General features: G+C 46.9%; 2 protein-coding genes and 2 pseudogenes across 6 annotated transcripts; 3 read left to right on the forward strand and 1 right to left on the reverse strand.

Moving 5' to 3' along the window:
- Positions 1-8,785: 8,785 nt before the first annotated feature.
- LOC119294598 lies at positions 8,786-10,665 on the forward strand (annotated as a pseudogene).
- Positions 10,666-12,524: 1,859 nt separating this feature from the next.
- Positions 12,525-14,318, forward strand: LOC119294588 (annotated as a pseudogene).
- A 1,646-nt stretch (positions 14,319-15,964) lies between these two features.
- LOC119356795 (AAA-ATPase At3g50940-like) lies at positions 15,965-17,972 on the forward strand. Its single transcript, XM_037623786.1, has 2 exons — positions 15,965-17,089; positions 17,214-17,972. The coding sequence occupies exons 1-2, from the start codon at positions 15,965-15,967 to the stop codon at positions 17,748-17,750; spliced, it is 1,662 nt and encodes a 553-aa protein (XP_037479683.1). The 3' UTR covers positions 17,751-17,972.
- A 987-nt stretch (positions 17,973-18,959) lies between these two features.
- On the reverse strand, positions 18,960-26,621 carry LOC119294606 (lysine-specific demethylase JMJ703-like). 5 transcript variants are annotated; one of them, XM_037572846.1, is made up of 12 exons: positions 26,511-26,613; positions 26,343-26,412; positions 24,589-25,139; positions 24,440-24,517; positions 23,895-24,326; positions 23,363-23,587; positions 23,073-23,234; positions 22,145-22,513; positions 20,506-22,066; positions 20,200-20,303; positions 19,920-20,117; positions 18,960-19,426 (listed from the first exon to the last, which is right to left on the reverse strand). In XM_037572846.1, the coding sequence occupies exons 3-12, from the start codon at positions 25,135-25,137 to the stop codon at positions 19,172-19,174; spliced, it is 3,933 nt and encodes a 1,310-aa protein (XP_037428743.1). In that variant the 5' UTR covers positions 25,138-25,139; positions 26,343-26,412; positions 26,511-26,613; the 3' UTR covers positions 18,960-19,171. The 5 variants fall into 5 exon arrangements, with proteins under 5 accessions (XP_037428743.1, XP_037428736.1, XP_037428726.1 ...); XM_037572839.1 differs by having other exon boundaries at positions 26,347-26,412; positions 26,511-26,612; XM_037572829.1 differs by lacking the exons at positions 26,343-26,412; positions 26,511-26,613 and adding an exon at positions 25,809-26,133 and having other exon boundaries at positions 24,589-24,672; positions 24,778-25,139.
- Between the last annotated feature and the right edge of the window lie 1,183 nt (positions 26,622-27,804).

The following is a 27,804-nucleotide window of genomic DNA, read 5'->3' on the forward strand; positions in this document are numbered from 1 at the left end:
ACCCTCACACAGAAAAGAACAAACATACAAGAGAGGAGGAGCAACAGGGAGCCATGGCGCCGTCCTACGACAAGACCATCGCGACGGCGGCCTCCCTCGCGGCATCCCTGATGCTCGTCCGCAGCCTCGCGAATGAACTGCTGCCATCCGAGGTGCGTGACGCGCTGTCCTCAGCCCTCGCCAGCCTCCGCTCGCGCATGACGTGGCAGCACACCATCGTCATCGAGGAGACCGAGGGCTGGTGCAACAACTATGTCTACGATGCCGTCAAGGCCTACCTTGCCACGCGCATCAACACCAACCTCAACATGCAGCGCCTGCGGGTCTGAGAAGATGGTTGTCAGCATGGAGGCAGGCGAGGAGATGGCAGATGTGTATCAAGGAGCGGAGTTCAAGTGGTGCCTGGTCACTCGCGAGGTCAAGGCCGACCCGGACAGCGTTAGCGGCGGGGCCCGCGAGGTCAGGTCCTATGAGGTGAGCTTCCACAAGAGGCACAAGGAGAAGGCACTCAAGGAGTACCTGCCCTTCATCGTCGCCGCCGCCAAGGCCATCAACGACCAGGAGCGGAGCCTCGACATCTACATGAACCAGTACGGCGACGAATGGTCCTCCATCGTCCTCCAGCACCCCTCCACCTTCGACACGCTCGCCATGGACATGAAGCAGAAGCAGGCCATTGTTGATGACCTCGACAGGTTCACCAAGAGGAAGGACTACTACAGGAGGATCGGCAAGGCGTGGAAGCGTGGGTACCTGCTGTACGGCCCGCCGGGTACCGGCAAGTCCAGCCTCATCGCCGCCATCGCCAACCACCTCAGGTTCGACATCTACGACCTCGAGCTCACTGGGGTCGACTCCAACTCCGACCTCAGGAAGCTTCTCGTCGGGATGACCAACCGGTCCATTCTCGTAGTTGAGGACATTGACTGCACCATCGAGCTGAAGCAGCGGGAGGAAGACGATGAAGAGCATGCCACAAAGTCCAGTCCTACAAAAAAGAAGAAGGCAGAAGACAAGGTAACATTGTCTGGGCTGCTCAATTTTGTTGATGGCTTGTGGTCGATGAGTGGGGAGGAAAGGATCATCATCTTCACGACCAACTACAAGGAGCGTCTTGACCCGGCACTCCTGCGGCCTGGCAGGATGGACATGCACATCCACATGGGGTACTGCACCACGGAGGCCTTCCGAATCCTTGCCAACAACTACCATTCCATCAACTACCATGCCACCTACCCAGAGATTGAGGCGCTGATCCAGGAGGTGACGGTGACGCCTGCAGAGGTCGCCGAGGTTCTGATGAGGAATGACGACACTGATGTTGCCCTCCATGATCTTGTCAAGCTCCTAGAGTTTAAGAAGAAAGAGGCCACTGAGATCAAGACTGAAAGTAAGCAGGCGGAAGAGAAGAAAGATGATGATGTGATCAAGACTGAAAGTGTGCAGGTGGAGGAGAAAAAAGATGACAAAGAGGTGGTGCTGAAGAATGAGTTCACAGAAAACAACGGGAGCGGCGAGGACTGCCGATACTGATTTTGACAAGAGAGAAGAGACTGAGCGTAGCACCATGTTAGATAGGTCCTACAGGAGATCCACTGGAACATACATATGTTGTGATCATTTTGACAACTAATAACATTGCATTTTTTGGACTTGTCCGGCGCACTTGTATTTAACTTAAACACAGCGTGCTTCTAAATAATTACGTAAGTGTTGTTACATACTCTATATGGAAATTTGACATCTTGCATCAGATATTGGCCAACAGAGCCATGTGACACTACACAGAGCCATCCCTCCTAGCTATGGAGGATGAACAAACGAGGCATGTGGGTTGTGGCCCATACTTGTCCACCAGAACAGAACGATCTTCATCTTCACAGAACAAGATGATGCTACTGATAAGGAATGATTGACACTCTACTTAATTAGCTAGATAGAAAAAGTAGTATGAGTCATAGTAATCTCATCACTTGCCCCAAGAGGATACGATTGAGTAGGCAGCCACTGAAGTCAGGAAGCATATACTACGTACCTCCGTCCTGGTGTATGGTCCGCTTCATATTTTGTGTCAAAGTTTGACAATAGATTTATCAAAATGTTAATGCATGGAATGAAAAATTATATCGTTGGATTCGTAGTTGAACATTATTTCCAATGATATTATTTTTGCTACGTATATATCATATATTATTTGTTAAAATCATGGTCAAAATATGACCCTAAATATGAGGGGGGCTAATAAACCAGGATGGAGGTAGTAGCTGTGACGACATCACCTCGCCTCAGGGGCGATTGTACCTTACGGGCACCCTCGGCACGTGCCCGGGCTCGACGGTGCCGTTTAGATGAACTCCAACGAGCTAGCCAAGCCATCAGAATCGTTAAACTTGTTGAAATATGCTGGAAAATCGCGAAATTAACGCTGGAAACGAACGAACTGCACTGTCTGGGCCACTTTGACCATCTCCTTGCTTATTGGGCTTTTCTCGCTACAACTAGGAGGCCATAGGCCCATTCATTTGTTTCGTAACATGGGCTACAGGCCATGCTTTCAGCAACAAGAAGCCATTGCCTCAAAAAAAACAAGCAACGAGAAGCCAGGATCCAGGATTCAGAATCGATCGATTGAGGTCTTGCAGTTCTATGTTGATCGCGGCAAAGCCTGCAACAAAGGGTTGAACATAAACATAAACATCGTAGATTGGACCTTGCTCGTGTATGAACGTCGAAAACTTTTAGTGAATTACCCTGCAAAAAAAACTTTTAGTGGATTATTTGGTATTGTATCTGATTTTTTTTACTTCTATGATATATGAAACAGAAGTGTGTGTGTTACACATGACGTTAATCCAAAGTGGATTTAACTTATGACCGTGCCCAGGCTTTGGCAATTTGCTAGCTCCGTCACTGCCTCGCCTCGCCTGACAGACGAGTCGTACGTCGACCGGTCTTTGGTCAGAGCAGGCCGTGCGTGGAATTCCAGCATGCATGCGGAATTGAATGACGGTGGAATGAAGCTTGACAAAACTAAAGGTGCGCATAATGTACATAATACACCACAGCACACGCACCAACTCACCCCAGCACAATTGGCAGTAGAGGCGGTTAGCTAATAGCTAGAGAAAGAGTAGGCCGCAAGGAGGACGCACCTGCATATTTTCTTCTTCTGCTGCTGCTTCTTCTCTCGAAAAGCCAAGTGACTAAGGAAGAAGCTTGGATGCCAAGAAAGCAAAGCAGCTTTCCACACGCGCTTTGTGAATCTGGCGAAAAGGGAACCCGGCCAGTCAGCAGCACTTGTACTTAGCAAAAGAAAAAGAAAAGAATCAATGAATTACTAGCTCTAAACATTGACATTGACAAGATGCAAGCGAGTGCTCGCTAATTTAGCCAAGAATCAAGCAATCAAATGTTCTGCCAGGAGGATAAATAATTAATAATGAATGAAGTAATTAATCTACATCTATGTATGTATATGCAAGTTGTGTAGCAATGTGATGTTACCTTTTGCTTTCGGCAAGAAAGACCTCCCCGTGGGGGGTTGAACAACATGCCTGGTCTATGTTGTAAGATTTGGTACAAGTGTTCCTACTCCTCGAGGGAGCCGCTTGTGTATATTTATATGGGGCAAACAATGCCTTGCCGTGGCGTACAAGAGAGATCAGAAAGAAATCCAATCTGATTCGGTATAAGAGATAGACAGGGATAAGAGAGAGAGAGAGAGAGAGAGAGAGAGAGAGAGAGAGAGAGAGAGAGGGGTTAAGATTACATGAAGTAAACTACTCAAACTCTAACACCCTCCCTTAATCTAAACTATCATATATTGAGATTTCTCTTGAACTCTTCAAAAGACTTGGCCGGCAAAGCTTTGGTGAATCCATCAGCTACTTGATCCTTAGATGGAATGAACCGTATATCCAACTTTTTCTCTGCAACCTTTTCACGCACAAAATGAAAATCAATCTCAATGTGTTTGGTTCTATCATGAAACACTGGATTAGCAGAAAGGTAGGTTGCTCCCAAGTTATCACACCATAAACAAGATATACGAAGTTGCTTGATTCCTAACTCATGAAGCAAAGATTCCACCCAAATAATTTCAGCAGTTGCATTTGCTAGTGATTTGTATTCAGCTTCTGTACTTGACCTTGATACAGTGGCTTGTTTTCTGGCACTCCAAGAAATAAGGTTTGAACCAAAAAATACTGCAAATCCTCCAGTTGACTTTCTGTCATCAACACATCCTGCCCAATCAGCATCAGAGAAAGCACTGACAAGTGTGGAACTAGAACGTCTGAACTGAAGTCCCAAACTCATAGTATGTTTAATGTATCGTACAATCCTTTTGACAGACGTCCAATGAGTGGAGGTAGGAGCATGTAAATATTGACAAACCTCGTTTACAGCAAACGTTATGTCTGGCCGTGTCAAAGTTAAATATTGTAGGGCTCCAACAACACTTCTATATTTTGTGCTCTCCTCTTCATTAAGAGGTTCTCCTTGATATGCTGAAAGTTGTTCTGAGGAAGACAATGGTGTAGGTGAGGGTTTGCAATCCTTCATTCCCATACGAGTTAGAAGTTCAGTGGCATATTTTTCTTGATTCAACACTATGCCATCCTGAGTCTTCTTAACTTCAATGCCTAAGAAGAAATGTAAATCACCAAGATCCTTCAGAGCAAATTCTGAACTCAAATCACGCAAGAGAGCATTAGTGGCATCTTATGAAGAGCTTGCAACTATAATATCATCCACATATATGAGCACAAAAATCATTGTGTTTGCCTTATTATAAATGAAGAGAGATGTATCTGCCTTGGATGGAATAAACCCAAGATGCTTCAACTGTGAGCTTAGCCTTGAGAACCATGCTCTAGGTGACTGTTTCAGACCATAAAGAGCTTTGTCAAGCTTGCAAACATAACGAGGTGTTTGTTTATTTTCATATCCTGGTGGTTGCCTCATATAGACCTCCTCTTCTAGAACACCATGCAGAAACGCGTTCTGAACATCTAGCTGGCGAAGACTCCATCCCCTGGAAACAACAATGGCTAGCACAAGTCTTATAGTAGCAGCTTTTACAACTGGACTAAAGGTATCCTCATAATCAATACCATATCGTTGCTTAAATCCTTTTGCAACTAGACGTGCTTTATATCTATCAATGGAGCCATCTGCTTTTCTTTTAATTCTATAGACCCACTTGCAGTCAATAATATTTTTACCTCTCTGACTTGGCACCAAGTGCCATGTTTTATTTTTCATGAGTGCATCATACTCTTCATCCATAGCCTTTCTCCATTTAGGATCTCCAAGTGCATCACTCAACCTTACTAGTTCACCTTAAACACATAACATTCCATATGGTATAGTGCCATCCCTTCTTATTTTAGGATTTCTAATACCTTTTTGTAGCGGGGTCATGATCCTTGAAGTAGTAGCAGGCTGTTCTTGCTGTTGCACAGGAGATTGCATAGACTGGCTGGTGGCAGAAGATCCTGGCGACCCATCCATGTGTGCAGACTGGGCTGATGTACTGGATCCAGTAGACCCCGGTGTGGCTTGACCCGAACTAGCGACGGCCGAGTCCACAGAGTAATCCGGAGCAGAGAATCCCGAGCCTGGCGCTCCTGTCCCATGCATGTGCGCGCCGGACGAGGGAGATCACGTGTCCTCTCCTGTCCCTTGCATGCGCGTTGATGTGGCCGATGCGGAGCGGGCAGGGGACGGCTGATTCCTCTGTCGGCTGACAGGCGTGTGATCCCGCGCGGATCTCCGCCCGTGATCCAGGGCGGATCGGCGCACAGGCGTGGCAGGCGCCGCCGCATCCTCCTCGTGCTCCACGCCTGCTGCTTCTTCCTCATACACATCAAATATAGCATCATTTTGTACTGGATTTTGATCATCTTGACCATTTTGAATGCCGTTTTCTTCATGCACCTGCACAGGCATAGTACCAGGAGTAGAACTAGAAGAAATATTAGTACATTGGTTAGCACAATTGTTATCACCCCCTTGATCAAACTCCGGAAGTAGTAGAATTTCTTTTCGAAGAAGGGCACCGGCATTTGGATGAAGAGACTTGAAAGGAAAAACAGATTCATCGAAGACAACATCCCTAGATATATAGACTCTGCCAGTAGAGACATCAAGACATTTGACTCCTTTGTGTATAGGACTATAACCCAAGAAAACACATTGTTTGGAACGAAATGCAAGTTTGTGTGTGTTGTATGGTCGAAGATTCGGCCAACATGCACAACCAAATATGCGGAGAGATGTGTAATCAGGAGTAATACCAAAAAGACGAGTGATAGGATTTTCAAATTTGATGACTTTACTAGGGCGAATATTGATGAGATATGTTGCAGCGAGAAAGGCCTCATCCCAGAATTTGAGAGGCATAGATGCATGAGCTAGCAATGCTAGTCCTACTTCAACAATGTGGCGATGCTTTCGTTCAGCGGAACCGTTCTGTTGGTGAGCATGGGGACAAGATACATGATGAGAAATTCCAATTTTTTGAAAAAAAGAATTAAGTTTCTCATACTCACCTCCCCAGTCCGTTTGCATGGCAAGAATTTTAGAGTTCGGTTGACGTTCAACAAGACTTTGAAAGTTGCTAAAAACTTGAAAGACATCGAATCGCTTCTTGAGCAAATAAATCCAAGTAAACTTGCTAACAGTCATCAATAAAGCTTACATAATAGGAAAATCTACCGACTGAAGTGGGGGTTGGTCCTCAAACATCTGAGAAAATAAGTTGTAACGGAGCAGTAGATACACTAGTAGAGATGGGGTATGGTAACTGATGACTTTTTTGCTTGTTGACACGCATCACAAACTGACTCAATACTAGACACAAAAGGAAGTTTATTCTTGCTAATGACATGCTGAACTATAACTGAAGATGGATGACCCAAGCGTCGATGCCATTTTTCTGAAGATGGTTTGGTGACACTCCAAGCTTGTTTATTTGACTCTGACGTAGAAGAAGATGATGTGATTGGATAGAGACCTCCCTCGCATCTTCCTCTAAGGATGACTCTCCTCGTTGCCAAATCCTTAATCACAAAAGAGTAAGGGTAGAATATGATGAGAACATTATTGTCAAGTGTAAAGCGATGAATGGAGACAAGATTTTTTGATGTATGAGGGATATGTAAGACATTGTTGAGACAAAAAAATTTCTGAGGGGTTTTAACAATTGAGTTACCAATGTGAGTAATATCCATACCAGCTCCGCTTGCCGTGTGAACTTGGTCACCTCCGTGGTATTTCTCCCGCATTGTCAGCTTATCAAGCTCTCCTGTGATATGTTCGGTGGCACCCGAATCTGCATACCAATTAGTGTCGATGCCATACGAATTGGTGACGAGGTTAACCTTCTTCCTTTCCTGACGATCTTCCTTGTACCGATCCCAGCAGTCCCTGGCGCCACCAGCATGGAATTTGTAACATATCTAGCACTCGGGGTAATCCTCCTCATGCTGCTGCTGATACTGCTGCTGCGGTGGCTGGCGTTGACGCTGCTGGTAGCTGTTGTTCCCACCGGTGCGAACAGGAGAAGAGGGAGCACGATCAGAGCGATCACGCCCTCTACGTCCGCGGCCTCCTCTGCCCCGAGACTGGCCGCGCCCCTGTACATGGCATTGGCTGACGAACGAAAGCCTGGTCCGTCGCCAAGCATCTCCATCCTCTGATCAAAGGCGGATATCTGCGAGAAAAGATCATCAACAGAGATTAAATTCTTGATGGCGCCAACTGCTGCAACGACGGGATCGTAATCCCGATCAAGTCCGGCGAGGATGTAGTCCACCATCTCTCCATCTGTCACCGGACGACCCGCTGCCGCAAGCTCGTCTCCGAGGCTCTTCATCTTGGTGATGAAAGCATTGCCGGACATGTTGCCCTTCTTGGTGTTGGAGATGGCGATCCTCAGGTTTGTTATTCGCGATTGCGACTGCGCAGCAAAGATCGTGGTAAGGGCGGTCCATAGATCAAGGGTACTTTCCTTACCGATAACTTGCGCGAGGATTTCTGGAGTGAGCGAATTTAGCAGATAACTTAGGACCTGCTGATCTTTGGCAATCCATGGACCATACAGTGGATTCGGCTCGATGGCCGTGGTTTTGTCTGCCTTAGCGACCTCCACTGTTTTCGGCGGCGCTGCATCGCTGCCGTCGAGAAGACCGGTCACCTGCGCGCCTCGCAGGGCCGGCAGAACTTGCGCCTTCCATAGGAGGTAGTTCCCCCTTGCGAGCTTCTCTGTTGGTGGGGCGCCGAGGTTGAGGCCGATGGCACTAGAGCTCATGACGATGACGATGGAAGGGCGCTAGGGTTCTGATTTTTTGTGTTGCTATATGATAGGGAAGAGGCTAGCTCTGTATACCATGTAAGATTTGGTATAAGTGTTCCTACTCCTCGAGGGAGCCGCGTTGTGTATATTTATATGGGGCAAACAATGCCTTGCCGTGGCATACAAGAGAGACCAGAAAGAAATCCAATCTGGTTCGGTATAAGAGATAGACAGGGATACGAGAGAGAGAGAGAGATAGAGATAGGTTAAGATTACATTAAGTAAACTACTCAAACTCTAACATACTCCCTCCGGTCCTTTTTACTCTGCATATTAGAATTCTCTGAAGTCAAACTTCACAAAGTTTGACCGTATTTATATGAAATAATATCAACATCTGCTATGCTAAAGTTATATAACCAGCAGAGAAGTTATATAACTATGAAATAATATCAACATCCTCACAACCCTGTTCCACATCAGGAACAGAGAGGAGGAAGACAGCCCCCAACCAAACCCAGCACTCCATCAATCCCCTCCACACACACACACACACACAAAAGGCCATGGCGCCATCGTACGACAAGACCATCGCCACGGCGGCCTCGCTGGCGGCGTCCCTGATGCTCGTCCGCAGCCTCGCGAACGAGCTGCTGCCGTCCGAGGTGCGCGACGCGCTGTCCTCCGCCCTCGCCAGCCTCCGCTCGCGCATGACGTGGCAGCACACAATCGTCATCGAGGAGACCGAGGGCTGGTCCAGCAACCGCGTCTACAACTCCGTCAAAGCCTACCTGGCCACGCGCATCAACGCCAACATCAACATGCAGCGCCTGCGCGTCAGCAGCGGCGAGGACGCTGAGAAGATGGTCGTCAGCATGGAGGCGGGCGAGGAGATGACAGATGTGTATCAAGGAGCAGAGTTCAAGTGGTGCCTGGTCACCCGCGAGGTCAGTGGTGACCCGAACAACGGTGGCGGTGAGCTTCAACAAGAGGCACAAGGAGAAGGCGCTCAAGGAATACCTCCCGTTCATCGTCGCCACGGCCAAGGCCATCAAGGACCAGGAGAGGAGCCTTAGCATCTACATGAACGAGCGCTACGACGAGTGGTCCCCGATTGGCCTCCAGCACCCCTCCACCTTCGACACCCTCGCCATGGACCACAAGCAGAAACAGTCAATTGTCGACGACCTTAACAGGTTCATCAAGAGGAAGGACTACTACAGGAGGATCGGCAAGGCACGGAAGCGCGGGTACCTACTGTACGGCCCTCCGGGCACCGGCAAGTCCAGCCTCATCGCCGCCATCGCCAACCACCTCAGGTTCGACATCTACGATCTCGAGCTCACCGGGGTCGACTCCAACTCCGATCTCAGGAGGCTTCTTGTCGGAATGACCAACCGGTCCATTCTCGTGGTTGAGGACATCAACTGCACCATCGAACTCAAGCAGCGGGAGGAAGAAGACGAGGAGCAATCCAAGTCCAATTCTACAGAAAAGAAGAAGGCGGAAGACAAGGTAAACTTTGCAGTCAGAATGAATGCCTTATGCGTATATATAAACCTCTTTTACTTCTCCTTCAATTTTTGACAGCTTTCTTCCTCACCTATGCTGATGACTAATTTGGTTGCTGTCTGCACAACAGGTCACACTGTCTGGGCTGCTCAATTTTGTCGATGGCTTGTGGTCGACAAGTGGGGAGGAAAGGATCATCATCTTCACCACCAACTACAAGGAGCGTCTCGACCCGGCACTTCTGCGGCCTGGCAGGATGGACATGCACATCCACATGGGGTACTGCACCACGGAGGCTTTCCGAATTCTTGCCAACAACTACCATTCCATCGACTACCATGCCACCTATCCAGAGATCAAGAAGCTGATCGAGGAGGTGACGGTGACGCCTGCAGAGGTTGCCGAGGTCCTGATGAGGAACGACGACACTGATGTTGCGCTGCATGATCTTGTCGAGCTCATAAAGTTAAAGAAGAAGGATGCGACTGAGATCAAAACTGAAAGTAAGAAGACAGAGAAGAAAGATGCCACTGATGACATCAAGATTGAGGCTACGCAGGTGGATGGGAAGAAAGATGGTGGTGAGATCAAGACTGGAAGTGTGCAGGTGGAGGAGAAGAAAGATGACAAAGAAGTGGTGGTGAAGAATGTTTTCACAGAAAACAGAAGCAGTTAGGAGTGCGGAAGCTAACGGTGACGAAAGAGTGCGCTTACCATGTAGATAGATCCTACAGGAGATCCATTATTGCAGCATACATATATATGTTGTGATCATTTTGACAACTAAAAACATTGCATTTTTGGAGGAGTTCGGTGCATCTGTACTTTCTAACAGTGTGTTTCTAGTAATTTGTAAGTACAGTTGCGACGAGTTACATATATGCAACTTAAACGCTCTGCATAAGATATTAGCCAAGAGCCATGTGACCCTACACACAGACACTAGCATAGTTACTACTCCCTCCGTTCCAAATTACTCGTCGTGGTTTTAGTACAAACGGAGGGAGTACCTGGTTGCGGGATGGATGAACCCAATGATATTCTTGATGACATGCAGAAAACTAGCATATAGTGCCCTCGGATTATCCCCTAGCTAGAAGTGAATAGAGCAGAGTAATATGAGAAAAATGGAAGTATTCTCTTGGAATATAGTATACTAGTAACTGACTGGCGTTCACTACGAACCATCGGGTGACGCAAAATAAAAAAAGAAAAAAAACACGTGCGCCGATCTGGACGGTCGACTCGATGGTAACGTAACCTCATCATCACTTTCTTCCAGAGACACAAGTAGCCATCCATCCAGCCACTGGAGTCATCCATGAGGCATATATTTGTCACTTATTGTTTCAGTTACACGACGTGGACGGGTCTTGGCCCGTGCGCGTGAGCTAGCATGGAATGGAAAGTAATGACAAGTAAAAGCATAGCACGGAATCGAAAGTAATGACAAGCAAAAGCATAGCACCACATACAAGAATGGACAGTACACACAACAGAAAATGACAGGTAGTAGAAGGAGTAGGCAGCAAGGATGATACCTGCATTTTCTGTTATGCTGTGTGTTGTGTGTGTTCGTTGTTCCCCGACAGGTAGTCAGGAAGGATCACATCATCTTCTGCTTTTTTCGAGAAACTCTATATATGTATGTTGTTCCCCGACAAAAAAGAGTGCAATCCCACACAAGAGACGAACTTGGATGCCAAGGAAGCAGAGTACATGACACACACCGCTCGCTTTACGACTTTCGCGGTCCATCTGAAACGAATCCATGGAAAAAAAATATACTGCATTCAGTGGGTGATTCAGATGCAAATGCTCGCTAATTACCATAGAACCAATTGATGCCCAGAGCATATACTACTAGCCTACTGCACTCAGAATAGCAAGTGCCAGTTTCAGACTGCATCAACAATCTACCGTGTATGCACGCAAGGGGACTTAATTAATGTGGAAGGAAGCTACACCAGTTGGTTAGTGATGTGATGCTACTCTGCTACCTTTTCCAGCACCCACGCAGACGCCAGCCAACACGCATTGACGGTGGAATGGAATGTAGTAATGACAAACAAAGGCACAGTGCGGTAGGCAAAAGTAGACATGACCGAAAAATGGAGAGTAGTAGCAGAAGAAATAGGCAGCGACTCAATTTTCAGCTGTGTCTACCTCAGCAAGTTTAAGTGATTCAGATGCAAATGCTCATTAACTAGCAAAGAACCATTTTTTTCAAAAAAAAGAGAGATAAGTATCAATTGAAGCTTCAAAATCTGTACTGCTATACTCCCAGAACACCACATGGTTAGTAGGTGCCGGTAAGCGGTAATTACAGGCTGTATGAATAATCTGCCGTAAGTAGGAGATTGATTCCCTTGCAGGGGAAGCTAATGGCTTATTAGTGATGTGACGCTACTACCTTCTTCTAAGGAACCTATTATATTCATTCACACCTATTCCTTTCAAAGGAAGAAACACCAGTGAGTGAGTCAGTCAATCAACCCCACCCACCCCACACTCCACTCCATCCATTGCCTATAAAAGCACCACTGACCAAGATCCCCAGCTCATTCAACACCCTCTTCCACGCCAGGAACACGGAAGAACAGCCTCATTTCCCCACACCAATCTCCCACATCAACAACAGACAGAGCCAGAGCCCCAATCCCACCCACCCTAGCACGAGGAAAAACAGAGCATAAGAGACCTTAAGAGAGGCATGGCGCCGTCCTACGACAAGACCATCGCCACGGCGGCCTCCCTCGCGGCGTTCCTCATGCTCGTCCGCAGCCTCGCGAGCGAGCTGCTGCCGGCCGAGGTGCGCGGTGCCCTCTCCGCTCGCGCATGACGTGGCAGCACACCATCGTCATCGAGGAGACCGAGGGCTGGTCCAGCAACCGCGTCTACAACGCCGTCAAGGCCTACCTGGCCACGCGCATCAACGCCAACATCAACATGCAGCGCCTCCGCGTCAGCAGCACCGAGGAGGACGTCAAGAAGATGGTCGTCAGCATGGAGGCGGGCGAGGAGATGGCAGATGTGTACGAAGGAGCGGAGTTCAAGTGGTGCCTGGTCACCCGCGAGGTCAGTGGCGACCCGAACAACGGCAGCGGCGGGGGCCGGGAGATCAGGCCCTACGAGGTGAGCTTCAACAAGAGGCACAAGGAGAAGGCCCTGAAAGAGTACCTCCCGTTCATCGTCGCCACGGCCAAGGCCATCAAGGACCAGGAGAGGAGCCTCAGCATCTACATGAACGAACGCTACGACGAGTGGTCCCCGATTGACCTCCAACACCCCTCCACCTTCGACACGCTAACCATGGACCAGAAGCAGAAGCAGTCAATTATCGATGACCTCGACAGGTTCATCCAGAGGAAAGAGTACTACAGGAGGATCGGCAAGGCGTGGAAGCGCGGGTACCTGTTGTACGGCCCACCGGGCACCGGCAAGTCCAGCCTCATCGCCGCCATTGCCAACCACCTCAGGTTTGACATTTACGACCTCGAGCTGACCGGGGTCAATTCCAACTCGGATCTCAGGAGGCTTCTTGTCGGGATGACCAACCGGTCCATTCTCGTGGTTGAGGACATCGACTGCACCATTGAACTGGAGCAGCGGGAGGAAGATGACGAGGAGGATTCCAAATCCAGTTCTACAGAAAAGAAGGCACAAGACAAGGTAAACCTTGCAGTCAGAATGAACACCTTATGAGTATATATAAACCTCTCTGTTTCTCCTTATTATTTGACAGCTTTCTTTCTTACCCATATGCTGATGACAACTTTGGTTGTTGTCTGCACAGGTTACATTGTCAGGGCTGCTCAATTTTGTAGATGGCTTGTGGTCGACAAGTGGGGAGGAAAGGATCCTCATCTTCACGACCAATTACAAGGAGCGTCTCGACCCGGCACTTCTGCGGCCTGGCAGGATGGACATGCACATCCACATGGGGTACTGCACCACGGAGGCTTTCCGAATTCTTGCCAACAACTACCATTCCATCGACTACCATGTCACTTATCCTGAGATCGAGGCGTTGATCGAGGAGGTCTCGGTGACGCCTGCAGAGGTTGCCGAGGTTCTGATGAGGAGCGGTGACACTGATGTTGCCCTCCATGATCTTGTCGAGCTCCTGAAATTGAAGAAGAAAGATGCCACTGAGATCAAGACTGGAAGTAAGCAGGCGGAGGAGAATAAAGACGCCAATGAGATCAAGACTGGAAGTAAGCAGGCAGAGGAGAAGAAAGAGGCCAATGAGATCAAGACAGAGAGTATGGAGGTGGACGGTGGCGATGAGATCAAGACTGGAAGTGTGCAGGTAGAGGAGAAGAAAGATGACAAAGAAGCGGTGGTGAAGAATGAGTTGACAGAAAACGGAAGCGGCTAGGAGCGCGGAAGCTGACGGTGACCAGCGACTACGCTACCTTGTACATAGGTCCTAAAATAAAGGAGACCCATTGGAACGTATGTTGATCATTTTGACAACTAATAGGAGTAGTGAGGCGCACCAGGGCTTGAGACATTGTGCTTCTAAATAATTTTGTAAGTACTGTGTTGCAGAAAGTTACATATATGCACCTTAACATCTTGCAAAAGATATTGCCCAACAGAGCTATGCGACGCAGAGATTATGGAGAGAACAAGCCAGGATAAAATTTGAGATCGCTATAACTAGTCGGTAGTGCTTAGCCGGAGATTGGCCGCAGGGTTGATAAACCCAACTATTTCCTTGATGACATGCAGAATATTAGCATATAGTGCCCTCACATTATCCCCTAAGGCCCAAGCTGTGTAGTGGATGGAGCAGAGTAATCTGAGCAAAAAGGAAGCATTCTCTCGGAATATACTAACTGCCTGACATTCACAACGATCCATCGGTTGATGCAAAAAGAAAAGAAAAAACACGTGCACCGACCTGGACGGTCGACACCATGGTAACGCAATCTCATCATCACTTCCTCCAGACACCAGTAGCCATCCATCCAGCCACTGGAGTCATCGATTTGGCACCTGTTGTTTCAGTTGCACGACGTGGACGGGTCTTGGTCCGTGCGCGTCAGCTGGCATGGAACGGAAAGTAATGACAAACAAAAGCATAATAGCACGGAGTGGAAAGTAATGACAAGCAAAATCATGGCACTATATCAAGAATGGACAGCACAGGAAACGGTACACACAGCAGAAAATGACAGGTAGTAGAAGGAGTAGGCGGCAAGGATGATATATGCACAGCACCTGCATTCCAGGAAACTTGCGCCGCACACAGGAGTATCTCTGTATCTTCTTCCCTGCCGAAAAGGTGCAATCCCACAGAAGAAACGAACTTGGAAGCCAAGGAAGCAGAGTTCATGACACACACCGCTCGCTTTACGAATTCCGCGGTCCATCTGAAACGAATCCACGGGAAGATACTACATTCAGTAGGTGATTCAGATGCAAAATGAACATCCATTAGGAAATAATCAGTTGATGCCTCGAATATATACTACTACTGCTACTACGCTCCGGATAGTAAGTGCCAGTTTTCAGACTGCATTAACAATCTACCATATGCACAGAACGGTGATTAATTAATGCTGAAGGAAGTTACTCGGTTGCTTAGTGATGTGATGCTACCAGTACCTTTTCCAGCACCCACGCGGACGGCATCCAACGCGCAGTGACAAACAAAGGCACAGTACCATATATATAAAGGTAGCAGTAGAAGAAATAGGCAGCAAGTATGATACATGCACACAGCAACTGAATTTTCGGCTGTGTCTACCTCAGCAAGCTTACGTGATTCAGATGCAAATGCTCATTAACTAGCAAAGAAAAAGAAAAACAATCAAAAAGAGGAAAGAACCAATTGATGCTTCCAAATATATACTACTCCTATACTCCCAGAACACCACATGGTTAGTAGGTGCCGGTAATTACAGGCTGCATGATTAATCTGCCTTAAGCAGGAGATTCCCTTCCGGGACGAAATGAATTAGTGTGCAAGGAAGCTACTTGCTGATTACTCATGTGACGCTACTCTACAACCTAATGACCTATATATATTTCTCTCTGCCAAGTCCATTAATTATTCAGACCTCTTCCTTTCAGAGGAAGACGCCACACACCTCTGCCAAGTCGGTCAGTCAACCCCACCCACCCCACACTCCAATCCAATCCATGGCCTATAAAAACCACCACCCATACCCCCAGATCCCCATCTCATTCAACACACTCTTCCACATCAACAACATACAGAACCAGAGCCCCAGACCCACCCATCCACCCACCCCCACACAACAAAAAAGCAGAGCTTCAAGAGCCATGGCACCGTCCTACGACAAGACCATCGCCACGGCGGCCTCGCTGGCGGCCTCCCTGATGCTCGTCCGCAGCCTGGCGAGCGAGCTGCTGCCGTCCGAGGTGCGCGACGCGCTCTCCGCAGCCCTCAACAGCCTGCGCTCCCGCATGACGTGGCAGCACACCATCGTCATCGAGGAGACCGAGGGGTGGTCCGGCAACCGCGTCTACGGCGCCGTCAAGGCCTACCTCGCCACGCGCATCAACGCCAACATGGACATGCAGCGCCTCCGCGTCAGCAGCACCGAGGAGGACGCCAAGAAGATGGTCGTTAGCATGGAGGCGGGGGAGGAGATGCTGGATGTACACGAGGGAGTGGAGTTCAGGTGGTTCCTGGTGACCCGGGAGGTGAAGGGGGACCTGAACAACGGTGGCGGCGGGGCACGGGAGATCAGGTCATACGAGGTGCGCTTCCACAAGAGGCACAAGGAGAAGGCCCTGAAAGAGTACCTCCCGTTCATCGTTGCCACAGCCAAGGCCATCAAGGACAAGGAGAGGAGCCTCAGCATCTACATGAACGAGTACGGCGACGAGTGGTCCCCCATCGACCTCCAGCACCCCTCCACCTTCGACACCCTCGCCATGGACCACAAGCAGAAACAGTCAATTGTGGATGACCTCGACCAGTTCATCAAGAGGAAGGACTACTACAGGAGGACCGGCAAGGCGTGGAAGCGCGGGTACCTGCTGTACGGCCCGCCGGGCACCGGCAAGTCCAGCCTCATCGCTGCCATCGCCAACCACCTCAGGTTCAACATTTACGACCTCGAGCTCACCGGGGTCAACTCCAACTCCGACCTCAGGAGGCTTCTCGTCGGGATGACCAACCGGTCCATTCTCGTGGTCGAGGACATCGACTGCACTATCGAACTGAAGCAGCGCGAGGAAGATGACAAGGAGCATGCCAAGTCCAATTCTACAGAAAAGAATAAGGCAGAAGACAAGGTAAACTTTGATGTCAGAATGAATATCTTATATGTATACATAAACGTCTCTGCTTCTCCTTAATTTCAACAGCTTTCTTTCTTACCTATGCTGATGACAATTTTGTGGCTGCCTGCACACACAGGTCACGTTGTCTGGGCTGCTCAATTTTATTGATGGCTTGTGGTCAACAAGTGGGGAGGAAAGGGTCATCATCTTCACCACCAACTACAAGGAGCGTCTCGACCCAGCACTCCTGCGGCCTGGCAGGATGGACATGCACATCCACATGGGGTACTGCACCACGGAGGCCTTCCGAATCCTTGCCAACAACTACCATTCCATCAACTACCATGCCACCTACCCAGAGATTGAGGCGCTGATCCAGGAGGTGACGGTGACGCCTGCAGAGGTCGCCGAGGTTCTGATGAGGAACGACGACACTGATGTTGCCCTCCATGATCTTGTCGAGCTACTGAAGTTAAAGAAGAAAGATGCCATTGAGATCGAAAGTAAGCAGGCAGAGGAGAAGAAAGACGCCAATGAGATCAAGACCCAGAGTATGCAGGTGGACAAGAAGAAAATTGTTGATGAGATCAAGACTGAAAGTGTGCAGGTGGAGAAGAAAGAAGACAAAAAGGTAGTGGTGAAGAATGATTTCACAGAAAACGGAAGCGGCTAGGAGTGCGGAAGCTGACGGTGACCAGAGACTCTGTGTACCCTGTAGATAGGTCCTACAGGAGATCCATTGGAGCATCTGTCGATCATTTTGAGAACTACAAATATTCCCTTTTTTTAGTAGTTCAACACACCTGTACTTAACAGTGTGCTTCTAAATAACTTTGTAAGTACTGTCGCAACAAGTTACATATATGCAACTTGACATCTTACATAAGATCCGACGTCTTGCCATGTCACCCTACACACAGCCAACCCTCAGACACAAGCAGAGGCTGCATAGTTACCTGCTAGTTACCATGAGATGATGGAGAGAACAAGCCAGGATAAAATTTGGGACTAGCATTAATATGCCAGGCCCAACTAGTTAGTAGTGCTTAGCAAAGATTGGTTGCAGGATGGATACACCCAATAATGTTCTTGATAACTGAAGAAAATTAGCATATAGTGCCCTTGCATTACCCCCCCAGCTATGAACTGAATAGAGCAGAGTAATATGAGCACATATGTGTAAAGATAACATGCATGCCAATACATAAGCATCTGAGTTACATTGCCCAGATTAAATCATAAGCTGCTAATACAAAGGTATAGCTCATAAGCTGCAACTACTCAAACAAGATTAGATCTTCATAATAATGAGAAAAGATGGGCGGTGATACCAGAAACCAAGACAAGTTGCAGCATTTAAGCTAAGCTGGCCGAGTGTAGTGTTATTTGTCTCTATTCTTAAGACAAGATCCTTCCAAGTATCCCCTGAACAAGACATCAGAAAGATAGTATTAACCACAGCGAGTGGACACCTCTTGTGGAACAAAATTTAAAGATGAACTTCAAGATAATGAAACATGCAGTTACATATAGAAAGATGAGCTGGCAAAATTACCCTTGGGAAATTGGCGACATAATTAAGCGCCCAGCGGAGAGCACAAGTAGTGCAGCAACAACTACAAAAAGGGAAAGCAGATCTTGTATGCAAAGATATAAAAGCAGCAAATGGGCATACAAAAGAGAAACTGCAAGAGATCAGAATCGTAAATGGAACATTAAGCGGATAAAATCCGATGGTTTGAGGTACAGACTGGAACCAACCCTGAATTGTTTACAGGTATAGTCCATGCTGTTGGTTTCTTTACGAAGAACAGAGAATTAGATCGATGTCATCAGGAAAGGCAATGCAAGCGAAAAAAGATGAACGGGCAACAGAAAAAAATAAATAGAAAGAATTCTCATGCCATTTCAACTTTGAAAGATGGCCAGTACAGAATGATCTTATACATCAGGAAGAGGCGAAGAGATATGCCATGTCCAGTTGTCCACAAGGAGCAACATGCTCATAGAAATAAAAGAAGAAATAAATTTACTCTGCCTTCTAGAAAAAATCATGCCATCTACAATACAACACTCTGTTAATATCTACTCTTGTCAGCGCCATTGCTTCGCAATCTCCTCATCAAGCATATGGGTGGCCTGCTGCCTGGACCTATCATCCAGATTGGTATTGCTTGCCAATAAACTTCGTAGGGCTCGCAGTTCATCCAGGCTAGCTCTCTGGAAGAGCCCCCTCAGGACAATACTTGGTGGATTCTGAGGTAGGGTATGTTGATTACTAGTGGCAGCATGAGGCCTGTATCTCCAGTACTCTGTACAGATGCGATCTCTATCCCGAGCCTCAATTGCCTGTGAAGGATTAGAAAATAAGTTTACTGCAAAAATACCAGTGACCTATGGCTCCAACAAACTAACATAACTGGAAAAATCTTCAGCAGTGAATGCCAACTGAACCACTAAGTGCCATTCATGCAAATTAAGCAATCGTGAAAACTTAGCACCTGAACTGGGTTTATAGTTTTGACCATGCATATCACCTACACTGTTTGTTAAGACATTTGTTTTTACTGAGAACACCGATAGGATTGTTTTATTAATAATAAAATATCATTTTATAAGAATATGTACAAAAAATTAAGGGATTGGCAAGTGCAAGGTCAAGCCCCAAAGAAAGACACTACTGACAGGATTAGTGTTGAACTCATCCCTAATTATATGTGACTGCAGGAGCAAGCCTTTCTTAAAACCGGTCTACCAGGATAGGAAGCTGGGGATGACATTTTCAAAATAATGGTATTGGTCCTGAAATTAGTCAAGTGAATGCCAAGCACCAATGTCTCACCCGAACTATTTCTGGTGATAAGAGCCCAAACATTTCAAGACCATCGATAGATCCTGGAGGCTGCAGTGTAGGAACGTTAGGCCTTCCCATACTGAGTTGCCTCCGTATTTCCATGTTCAGCCTCTCTCTGACCATGTTCCAGCACTTGGTAGGCGACTCATTAATGAAAACTTCACCTGGGCAGTTCTCTACAGTAACCTGAAAATGCATCAAGTAAGTAAGATATCAACGATGCTGAAGAAGAGGTACATAGTACAGTAGGCACAAAACTGGAATTTACCATAAATAGAGGTCCTTGCAACCCAGCGTCTAATATTTCGGAAAAGTAGTATGCCATTTGAATTGGATCCACGATGCTCCAGTATTTTACTCTGCTCCTAAATCCTGCATTTACAAAGAGATGGCATGTTAACAAAAAGCACCAAAACAGATGAAACTGCCTAAGAAAAAAAATCATATACGAAGAAATAATATGGATAATCCGTAACATTAATGGGTAAAGGCAGTAGTATATTCAAGAATAATAATAGAAATCCTCCAGCATCGACCAAAACTGAAAGAAGTATCAAACTATTAGCCAACGAACCTTTGGGGAAGATTGCTTGGCCTGAAGACCACATTCTCCCTGATAACACAGTACCAATTTCCAGAGGTTCAACAGAGCATTTGAATCGATGCACGACATTTGCTATGCGAGGACCCCTCTGTGGACCTCCATTCCTGTTGTGCATTTCCAGAGCAGGGTGTGCTATGGCGGGTGGATGGGCATGTTGTGCTACGGCAGATGGATGGGCATGTTGTGGTGCAACAGATGGATGGGCATGTTGTGGTGAGACAGATGGATGGGCATGTTGTGGTGCGACAGATGGATGGGCATGTTGTGCTGCGACAGATGGATGCCCCCTGGCTCTAACCTCTACAGTAGATTGAGATTCAGGTTTTCTTTGAAACCATCCATTGTTTGGTTGCTGATTGAAAGTTAAATTTCCATGATGGGCACTGGCTGAAGGAAAACGCCCGTGTGGATTTTGAACACTAGAAGGGTCTATGGGAACAAAGACACTGCTTGATGCTTCCTGTGACACACTTGGTGTCCGTGAAACATTTTGGTTAAACTGCTGACTCGACACAGTACGGAGCTGGCTGTTGCCTTTCTCAAACATTATTGTGGCATTAGTCTCTGGTGTTATAAGCGCATGATCCTTGTCCGAGTGACAGAGAGTTGCATTAGAGTCGGATGCAATCAACCTGTGAGAAGTGTTTGAGCTATCTAAACTGGGCTTCATGTTGGTTCCGTCATGAATCATAGTAGGTGACCTGTTATGATGCTCAACAAATGATGATCTATATTCTCCAGCTTGCAAAGAAGATTCTCTACTCGCCTTCAATACTGCCAAGCCATGCACACTTTTCGTGGATTCACTTGAAGTGTTGAAGGGTCTTGTCACAACATTTGAAGAAAATGATTGGCTGGAAGAAACTGGTAAGACGGGTGCAGAGCTTTTCTGGTCTCCAAGCCCTCCATTATATTGCAATCTGTTGGTGTCATTGTTTGTTGGACAGGATGGCTCATCCTTCATGGAGGACTGCTTTGATGGTGAAACATTTCCCAGTTTCATCTGCTCTACAGAAGGGCAGGCATTGCTAGCCTCTGGGCTAGGTAAGCTCGGCATCTTATTTCCTTTATCTTTCTGTTCATTGCAAACAAGGGAAGGTACCAAGGATACTGTTGACGCCTGTGACATGTAGGACCTTCTTGGGCCATCAGTTGCTCTGCGAACAGTCTTGGAATCCTGGACCTTTTCTCTTTTGACACATGAGCTCAAACTTAAGCCAAGATCAGAGACACCCCATCTGTGAACAGCACTCAACTTGCCCCCCAAAGCATCAGCCAAGATATTAAGCTCATTGACATCATAGCGGAATAGGAAGAATCTTTTGTCCCAGTCACATGAGCAAAGTTGCTTTGCGTGTAACAGGCAAGCATACTTCTCTGGGCAGCATGGACAGCCAGAAGCAGAAAGATGCAAATCATAGTAGCAAAAAGCACACTCCCTATCAGTGGAATCAAACTCAGCATCCATTTTCCTAGATTGAGATGGAGAACATAGATTTTGCCTTTGCGCCAACTCCGTCTCAATTCGTGCCTAGACAGAGAAGTTGTAAAAATATAAGATTCCATTGAGTTCAACAAATTATAAATTATTATTGTCACTGTCATTTACCTTAAGTGATTTGCATATAGTGCTATCAGGTCCACATACACTTTTCCATCTCAAATTATCAGCAGTATTCCTCTTGAGGAATAGGATATCCCACTGAGCTCTGATTGCTTCTCTTGCAGCCCCCAACAACAGCTTATCATGGGAAACAGTTATTTTCCGAGATTGTTCACGATAAAGCTCTACAGCATTCTGTCCAACTGGCAACCAATCAATAGGTGCCACATTAACAGCTTCTGCACAATTGAAGCCACAATTGAACCCAGCATGGTACGCTCTCGGGAATGTCAGGACAAATTCGCCCTCACGCTGAACACAACGATATGCTTGAACTCCTTCAGATTTTAGCAGTGATGGTGAAAATTGAGTAACCTGCATGAGAAGTTGCAATTGTCACTAAAAGATCACCTTACAAAAAGCAAAGGATACCTAGGACTAGGAGGGACTAGGTACCGGACTTTAAAGTAGTGAGGGTTCTAACACGAGGTGGCTAGGCAACTATGTGTGGTGCTGCCTAAGCCCCTAGATGACTTCTCAAGAAACTACCTTACATACATGTTCTGTTAATGTGTTACCATGTTTTAGTGTTTTACAGAAGGAACAAATGGAAAGCTGAAAGTAGTGAGGTTTCTGACATGAGCTGGCTAGCCACCTATCTGTGGTGCTGCCTAGCCCCTAGATGACTTCTTAAGAAACAACCTTACATGCATGTTCTGCTAATGCGTTAGCATGTTTAGTGTTTTACACGAGGAACAAATGGAAGGCAGAAAGATTCCAGAGAAGCAATGTAAAAATTCCCCGATATAGGTAGTGATAGCAACTTTGAAACATAGTCAGAAAAGGATGGATAAAATACGGATCATAGAGCTTCTAGTACATCACGAAAAAATATTAAACTAATAATAATTGCCAGTCAAGAGAAAACACTCACCAGGTTGTGAAGCAAATCAGGTTGCTCCTCAAACAAGTCAGGTAGATGCTTCCTCATTGCAGACTCCAGATTCACAGCATCCTTTCCTGGAACTCCATACCACATCTTTGGGGCACCCCAATGCAAGTAGTTTAGCGAGTATAAATGATGATCTTCGACATGCTGTTTTAACAAAACATTGCAGAGTAATCTCAGGGTATGATCATATAGAACCAGCAGTGTAAACAACAAGCACAACTAGAACACGGTGATGAATTCATGATAGGTAAGCAACATCACAAGCTTCTTACCCAGCAGAATGATGAAAAGCACATGCCAACATACACCCAAGGCACCAGAACACCAGAGATGTCACCACCCTCAAAAGAAAGAACTGAGCCTTGTAGTCGAGGCAAGTTGTTTAGATTCCAACCAGATTGTGCATACTTATCCTCAACATCTGATTTTGTCTCAGGAGGTAACTTTGGAAAGCCGCTGCCAAAAGACCCTGTCTCCAAATCAGCGCCGTAGATCACCTACACGAAAATACACCTTCCAATAAGTTAAGAAGCAAAATGCAGGGCAAATAGCTCTAAGAACACTTGAGCACTTACAGCGGCTGAAAAGCAAGTGATGCGACTATGTAAGACTACATGCAATGATGCAAACCATGAACCATATACAGCACCACAACACACAACTTAAGTTGGAACTCTGAATAGCAATAATCCATGACACATATATCACACACTTATGATTTACAGCATGCAAATTTTCTGAAGTTCGAGTTGAGCAATGAACTGAAAAGAGCATATGTGTGCTTTGGTAAACAAAATCCAATACCTCTATCTCTTCTGTGGGACTTTCAACTATACGCCAATACTCGCCTTCAATATCTTCCACTGATGGTGGTGAATTCGTAGATGCATCTTTCTTAAAATACTGCTCGCTGAAGTAATCTGCATACTTCTGAAATTTCTGCAATGTGAGCTCTGGTCCAGGTTCAAATCCAAATCTCTTACTGTTTTCTTCTGGCTCTGAAAGCTTTCTCCGCTTCTTCATCATTCCACCTCTTGTGCTCTTTTTGGATGATGTACGGTTTTGAAGCTTGTCAACCTTTTGTACCCGTGTAGAAAATGTTGAGTTTTCCCACGTACTCTTCTCTTTAAGAAGGCACGGCGGCTTCCACGAAGGTGGTGGAACAATACGGCAAATCCCATATGGTTCTGCTGTTGGCCGTATGCTCTCGATATATTTAAGGGTATCTTTGAATTCCTGATACACCAGAGGATATATCATAAGAATGGAGTATATAAAAATAAAAATTTAGCAAAGCAACAGTACTAGATAAAGCATGATACAGCAGTTAGCAACAAGATGTAAAGTACCTCCTCGGTAGGATGAAAGACAGGAGCCTCATCAAGAACAGGTCTCCGTGCACCAGCTGGATTCCAACTTGCAACAACCTGCATAATGTGATATCACATAAGCCACAATTTCATAAAAGTAAGACAGGAATTTGGCAATGAATATGAACCTTTTGACAGTCACTGCATGCCGCACATCCTCGAAAAACTCCTTTGGGTAACTGTTGTCTGCGTCTCACTAAACTTGTAGCCGCCTGCCAAAAGAATATTTCGATATTGTGAGAACGCATTAAAATCACACAGTAAACTTCAGTTGATCGGGGAACAAGAGTTTTAAATAAAACATTAGCAAGTGCAACCTTTTCTACTACTTCGACATCGGAATCTTCGTCTGACATATTGTCAAAGCGGCTGTAGTCTACTGGAGGCCTGTTCCGCAGCGACTGCCTACACGTATGGCTCCCGGAAGTACTGCAGTGTGTGTCATTTCGGCTCTGAGCTGAATGGGGCTGGCCTTCCAGGGATTCAACATGTTTCTTGTCATTCTGAAATACTTGAGTAAGACTAGGATGAGCATCAGCAGGTTTGGCATCCTTCTGGGTTCCTTGCAATGCATATGCAGCAAACGGCCCAAATCCAGGTGGCGGTCCAAATCCAGGCGGGACTGAGGGTTCAGGATCGTCGCCGAGTGAGGTAGTTATGCACTCTGTTCCCATCATCACTGCATCAAAAGAAATACACTCGAATCAGGACATATGTTATCTCAGAAGGATCACAAATGTTTAAGCTGACCATACAAACAATGCCCACCAAGAACAAACCAAGGCAATAACCACACAGGAACTTCGCAGCTTTTAAAATAACAAAATCAGGGTGATGCACATCTATACGCTTGCATCAAGTTGCTGTTGAGCGAGAAGCCCAGTCAAGCTCAAGTGTTGAACCAACCACACCATCATGAAAAATCCATTACTCATATCCAACAATAAGCCATCAGAGAGCTGCAGCTGCTGGCCACAACCAGCATTGCCGACGAGCAGAGAAACACAGGGCTGTTAACCCAGATCGGCCGCCGCAACAGACACGCAACATAGACCATATTAACAACTAAAACTGAATCTGTGGCTACTGATGGCTACACAGAGAGAGATCATGATGCGTATTGCAAGCATACAACAAGCCAAACAATCAACAGTTTATGCAGATTTATTTTCCAGAAAGCAACAGAAACAGGGTTAGTGTCTGGACGAGGGATGGGATCTGCCATCTGCCTCTCCAATTCCAACAGAAACAATATATAAACATGAAGCAAAAGCTAAAGCAGCTTGGAATCGAACAAACCCTAGGGAATCAGCCAGATGGAGCAGCGGCCAGTGTGGGTTGGATGTACCTGCCGGATTCGTCCGGAAGGGCCCCGATCCACCCCCCTTCAATCCAGATCGGGGAAGTGACTGGCCGGCCCGATTCGCCGAGAGACTCCGGCCGCGGGGGGCTGCCGGCCGGCGTGGTGGGCGGCGCGGCGCGCGGTGGAGGCCGGGCGGGGCGGGGACAGGGGGGAGGGGGGATGAGGTGAGGTGGGTAGTTGACAGGTGAGGGGGCGGTTCTCCCTGCCTTACCTCAACTCTGTCCGGAAAAAGATAATACGTGGGTATATACTTGGGCACCACCATGGACACATCGAGCTCCAAGAAAATTTCCATGGCGGCTCCTAGCAACAAATCTACGCACAGCACATACCAGATCTACTGCAGAGGATCCCTAATCCATTCCAGCCATGGAAAAATAATAACCGTAATAATAAAATAAAATATGTACAAAAGCAAAAAGGGAAGACAGCACAGGAGCAGGAAGCAAGATCCATCCCCCAATCCACCCAAGAAACTAAGATTAAGAAGCAGGACAAGTATGGTGTGGGTCGATTTACCTACCAGCTCGTTCTTGCTGTCTGTCAGGTCGGGTTCAGTGCTCGTTCATGGAGGTTCTTAGGTTTTCGGCTGGCACCAGAAGCAGATCGATGAGGAGGATGATGCCGAGTCCGGGGAGGAAAGGGAAGGAAGCCCCGGAGCAGAGCAGAGTAGTTGTAATCAATTACCAGTTGTTGTTGTTGTTAGTTTTGTTGTGTTCTTTGCTTCGGTTTGGTTTGCTTTCCCTTCCCCAGCCACAAATCCTTTTGCTTGCTTGCTTGTTGTATGCTTGTTCCTCTGGGAGAGAGGCAGAGAGGGGTCATTTATGGCAGCAACCAGCACATGTACAGAGAGGGGCTATCCTCTCCTCCCCTCCTCCTTGGTGGATTCCACCCACACAGCCCACAGGAAAGCCCACAGAAACCGAGACAAGTAGGCTTAGGCATTGTTCTTAAAAAAAAAAGTAGGGTTGGGCATGTGTTGTGGTTGAGAGTAGAACTCGACATGGATTGCCCGGGCCATTAACCTGGATTAGGTCGGTCTTGACATTTGGGCTGGGCTTATGTCTCATTTTTTAGTTGAAAAGGTAGTTTCGGTCGAGCTAGGGCTTCTCTTTTTCATGATTTTCGGCTGAGCTTACATGTGGAGGAACTGAATAGTGTCGTTTCAGCCGGCCTTTCTGGCTTCGGGCTTGTGTTTGGGCCAGGCTCGGTCTTGAAAAAGGAGTTACTTTTGGGCTTGGGCCGAGTTCAGGCTTGGGTTTGAATGTCGGTCTTTTGCAAGTCCGGCCCAATACCCGGTCGGACCAATGACCAAGTTTAATTGTGACTGCAATTGTAATTTGAGTTAATCGCGCAAAACCATGCATTCTTGGGCTAGGGTTTTCACATAACCACATGTTTTTGAAATAAATTCACAAAATCTAGGGTTCTTGCCTAGTTTCTCAGAGAGAACTCAAATCAACCGTTGTGTTTGCCACACGGCTAAGGCCCTATTTGGTTCAGCTTTTATCGACGGATTCCGCTGCCGCGCAGCAGAACCTGAACCAAAAGACGAACCCAGCAGAATTCGATTCCAGAAATCCGCTGCCAAAATCTGAACCAAAAGCGGAAGCAGCCCGGGACGTGCTTTCCAAAATCTGATTCCGTTGTGGGCCAAAATCTGAAAAAGCTGTATCAGCTGGTTTGCCAAATGACCTACATCTTTTTCACAACAGATTTTCCACAGTGTTTTTCCATAGCAGATTTTTCACAGCTGCTTTTAGAAATCCACAGCCGAACCAAACAGGGCCTAAATCAACGTGGTCAGTTCACTGCCACATCGATTTCCTTCTCCTCGCTCCTCCTATATCTCTTCCTTCTTCATGTATACAATGTCGTCTAGGTATAATTGCTAACGGTTGGGCTTCTGTCGTTCTGACTAGCTTCCCATAATGCTCCCTAGATTCTTCGTTGTCCTCCTTGCCTTTCTTCACTGGCACAA

The sequence above is a fragment of the Triticum dicoccoides genome, chromosome 1A, assembly GCF_002162155.2.
Source record: "Triticum dicoccoides isolate Atlit2015 ecotype Zavitan chromosome 1A, WEW_v2.0, whole genome shotgun sequence".
NCBI classification, from domain to species: domain Eukaryota; kingdom Viridiplantae; phylum Streptophyta; class Magnoliopsida; order Poales; family Poaceae; genus Triticum; species Triticum dicoccoides.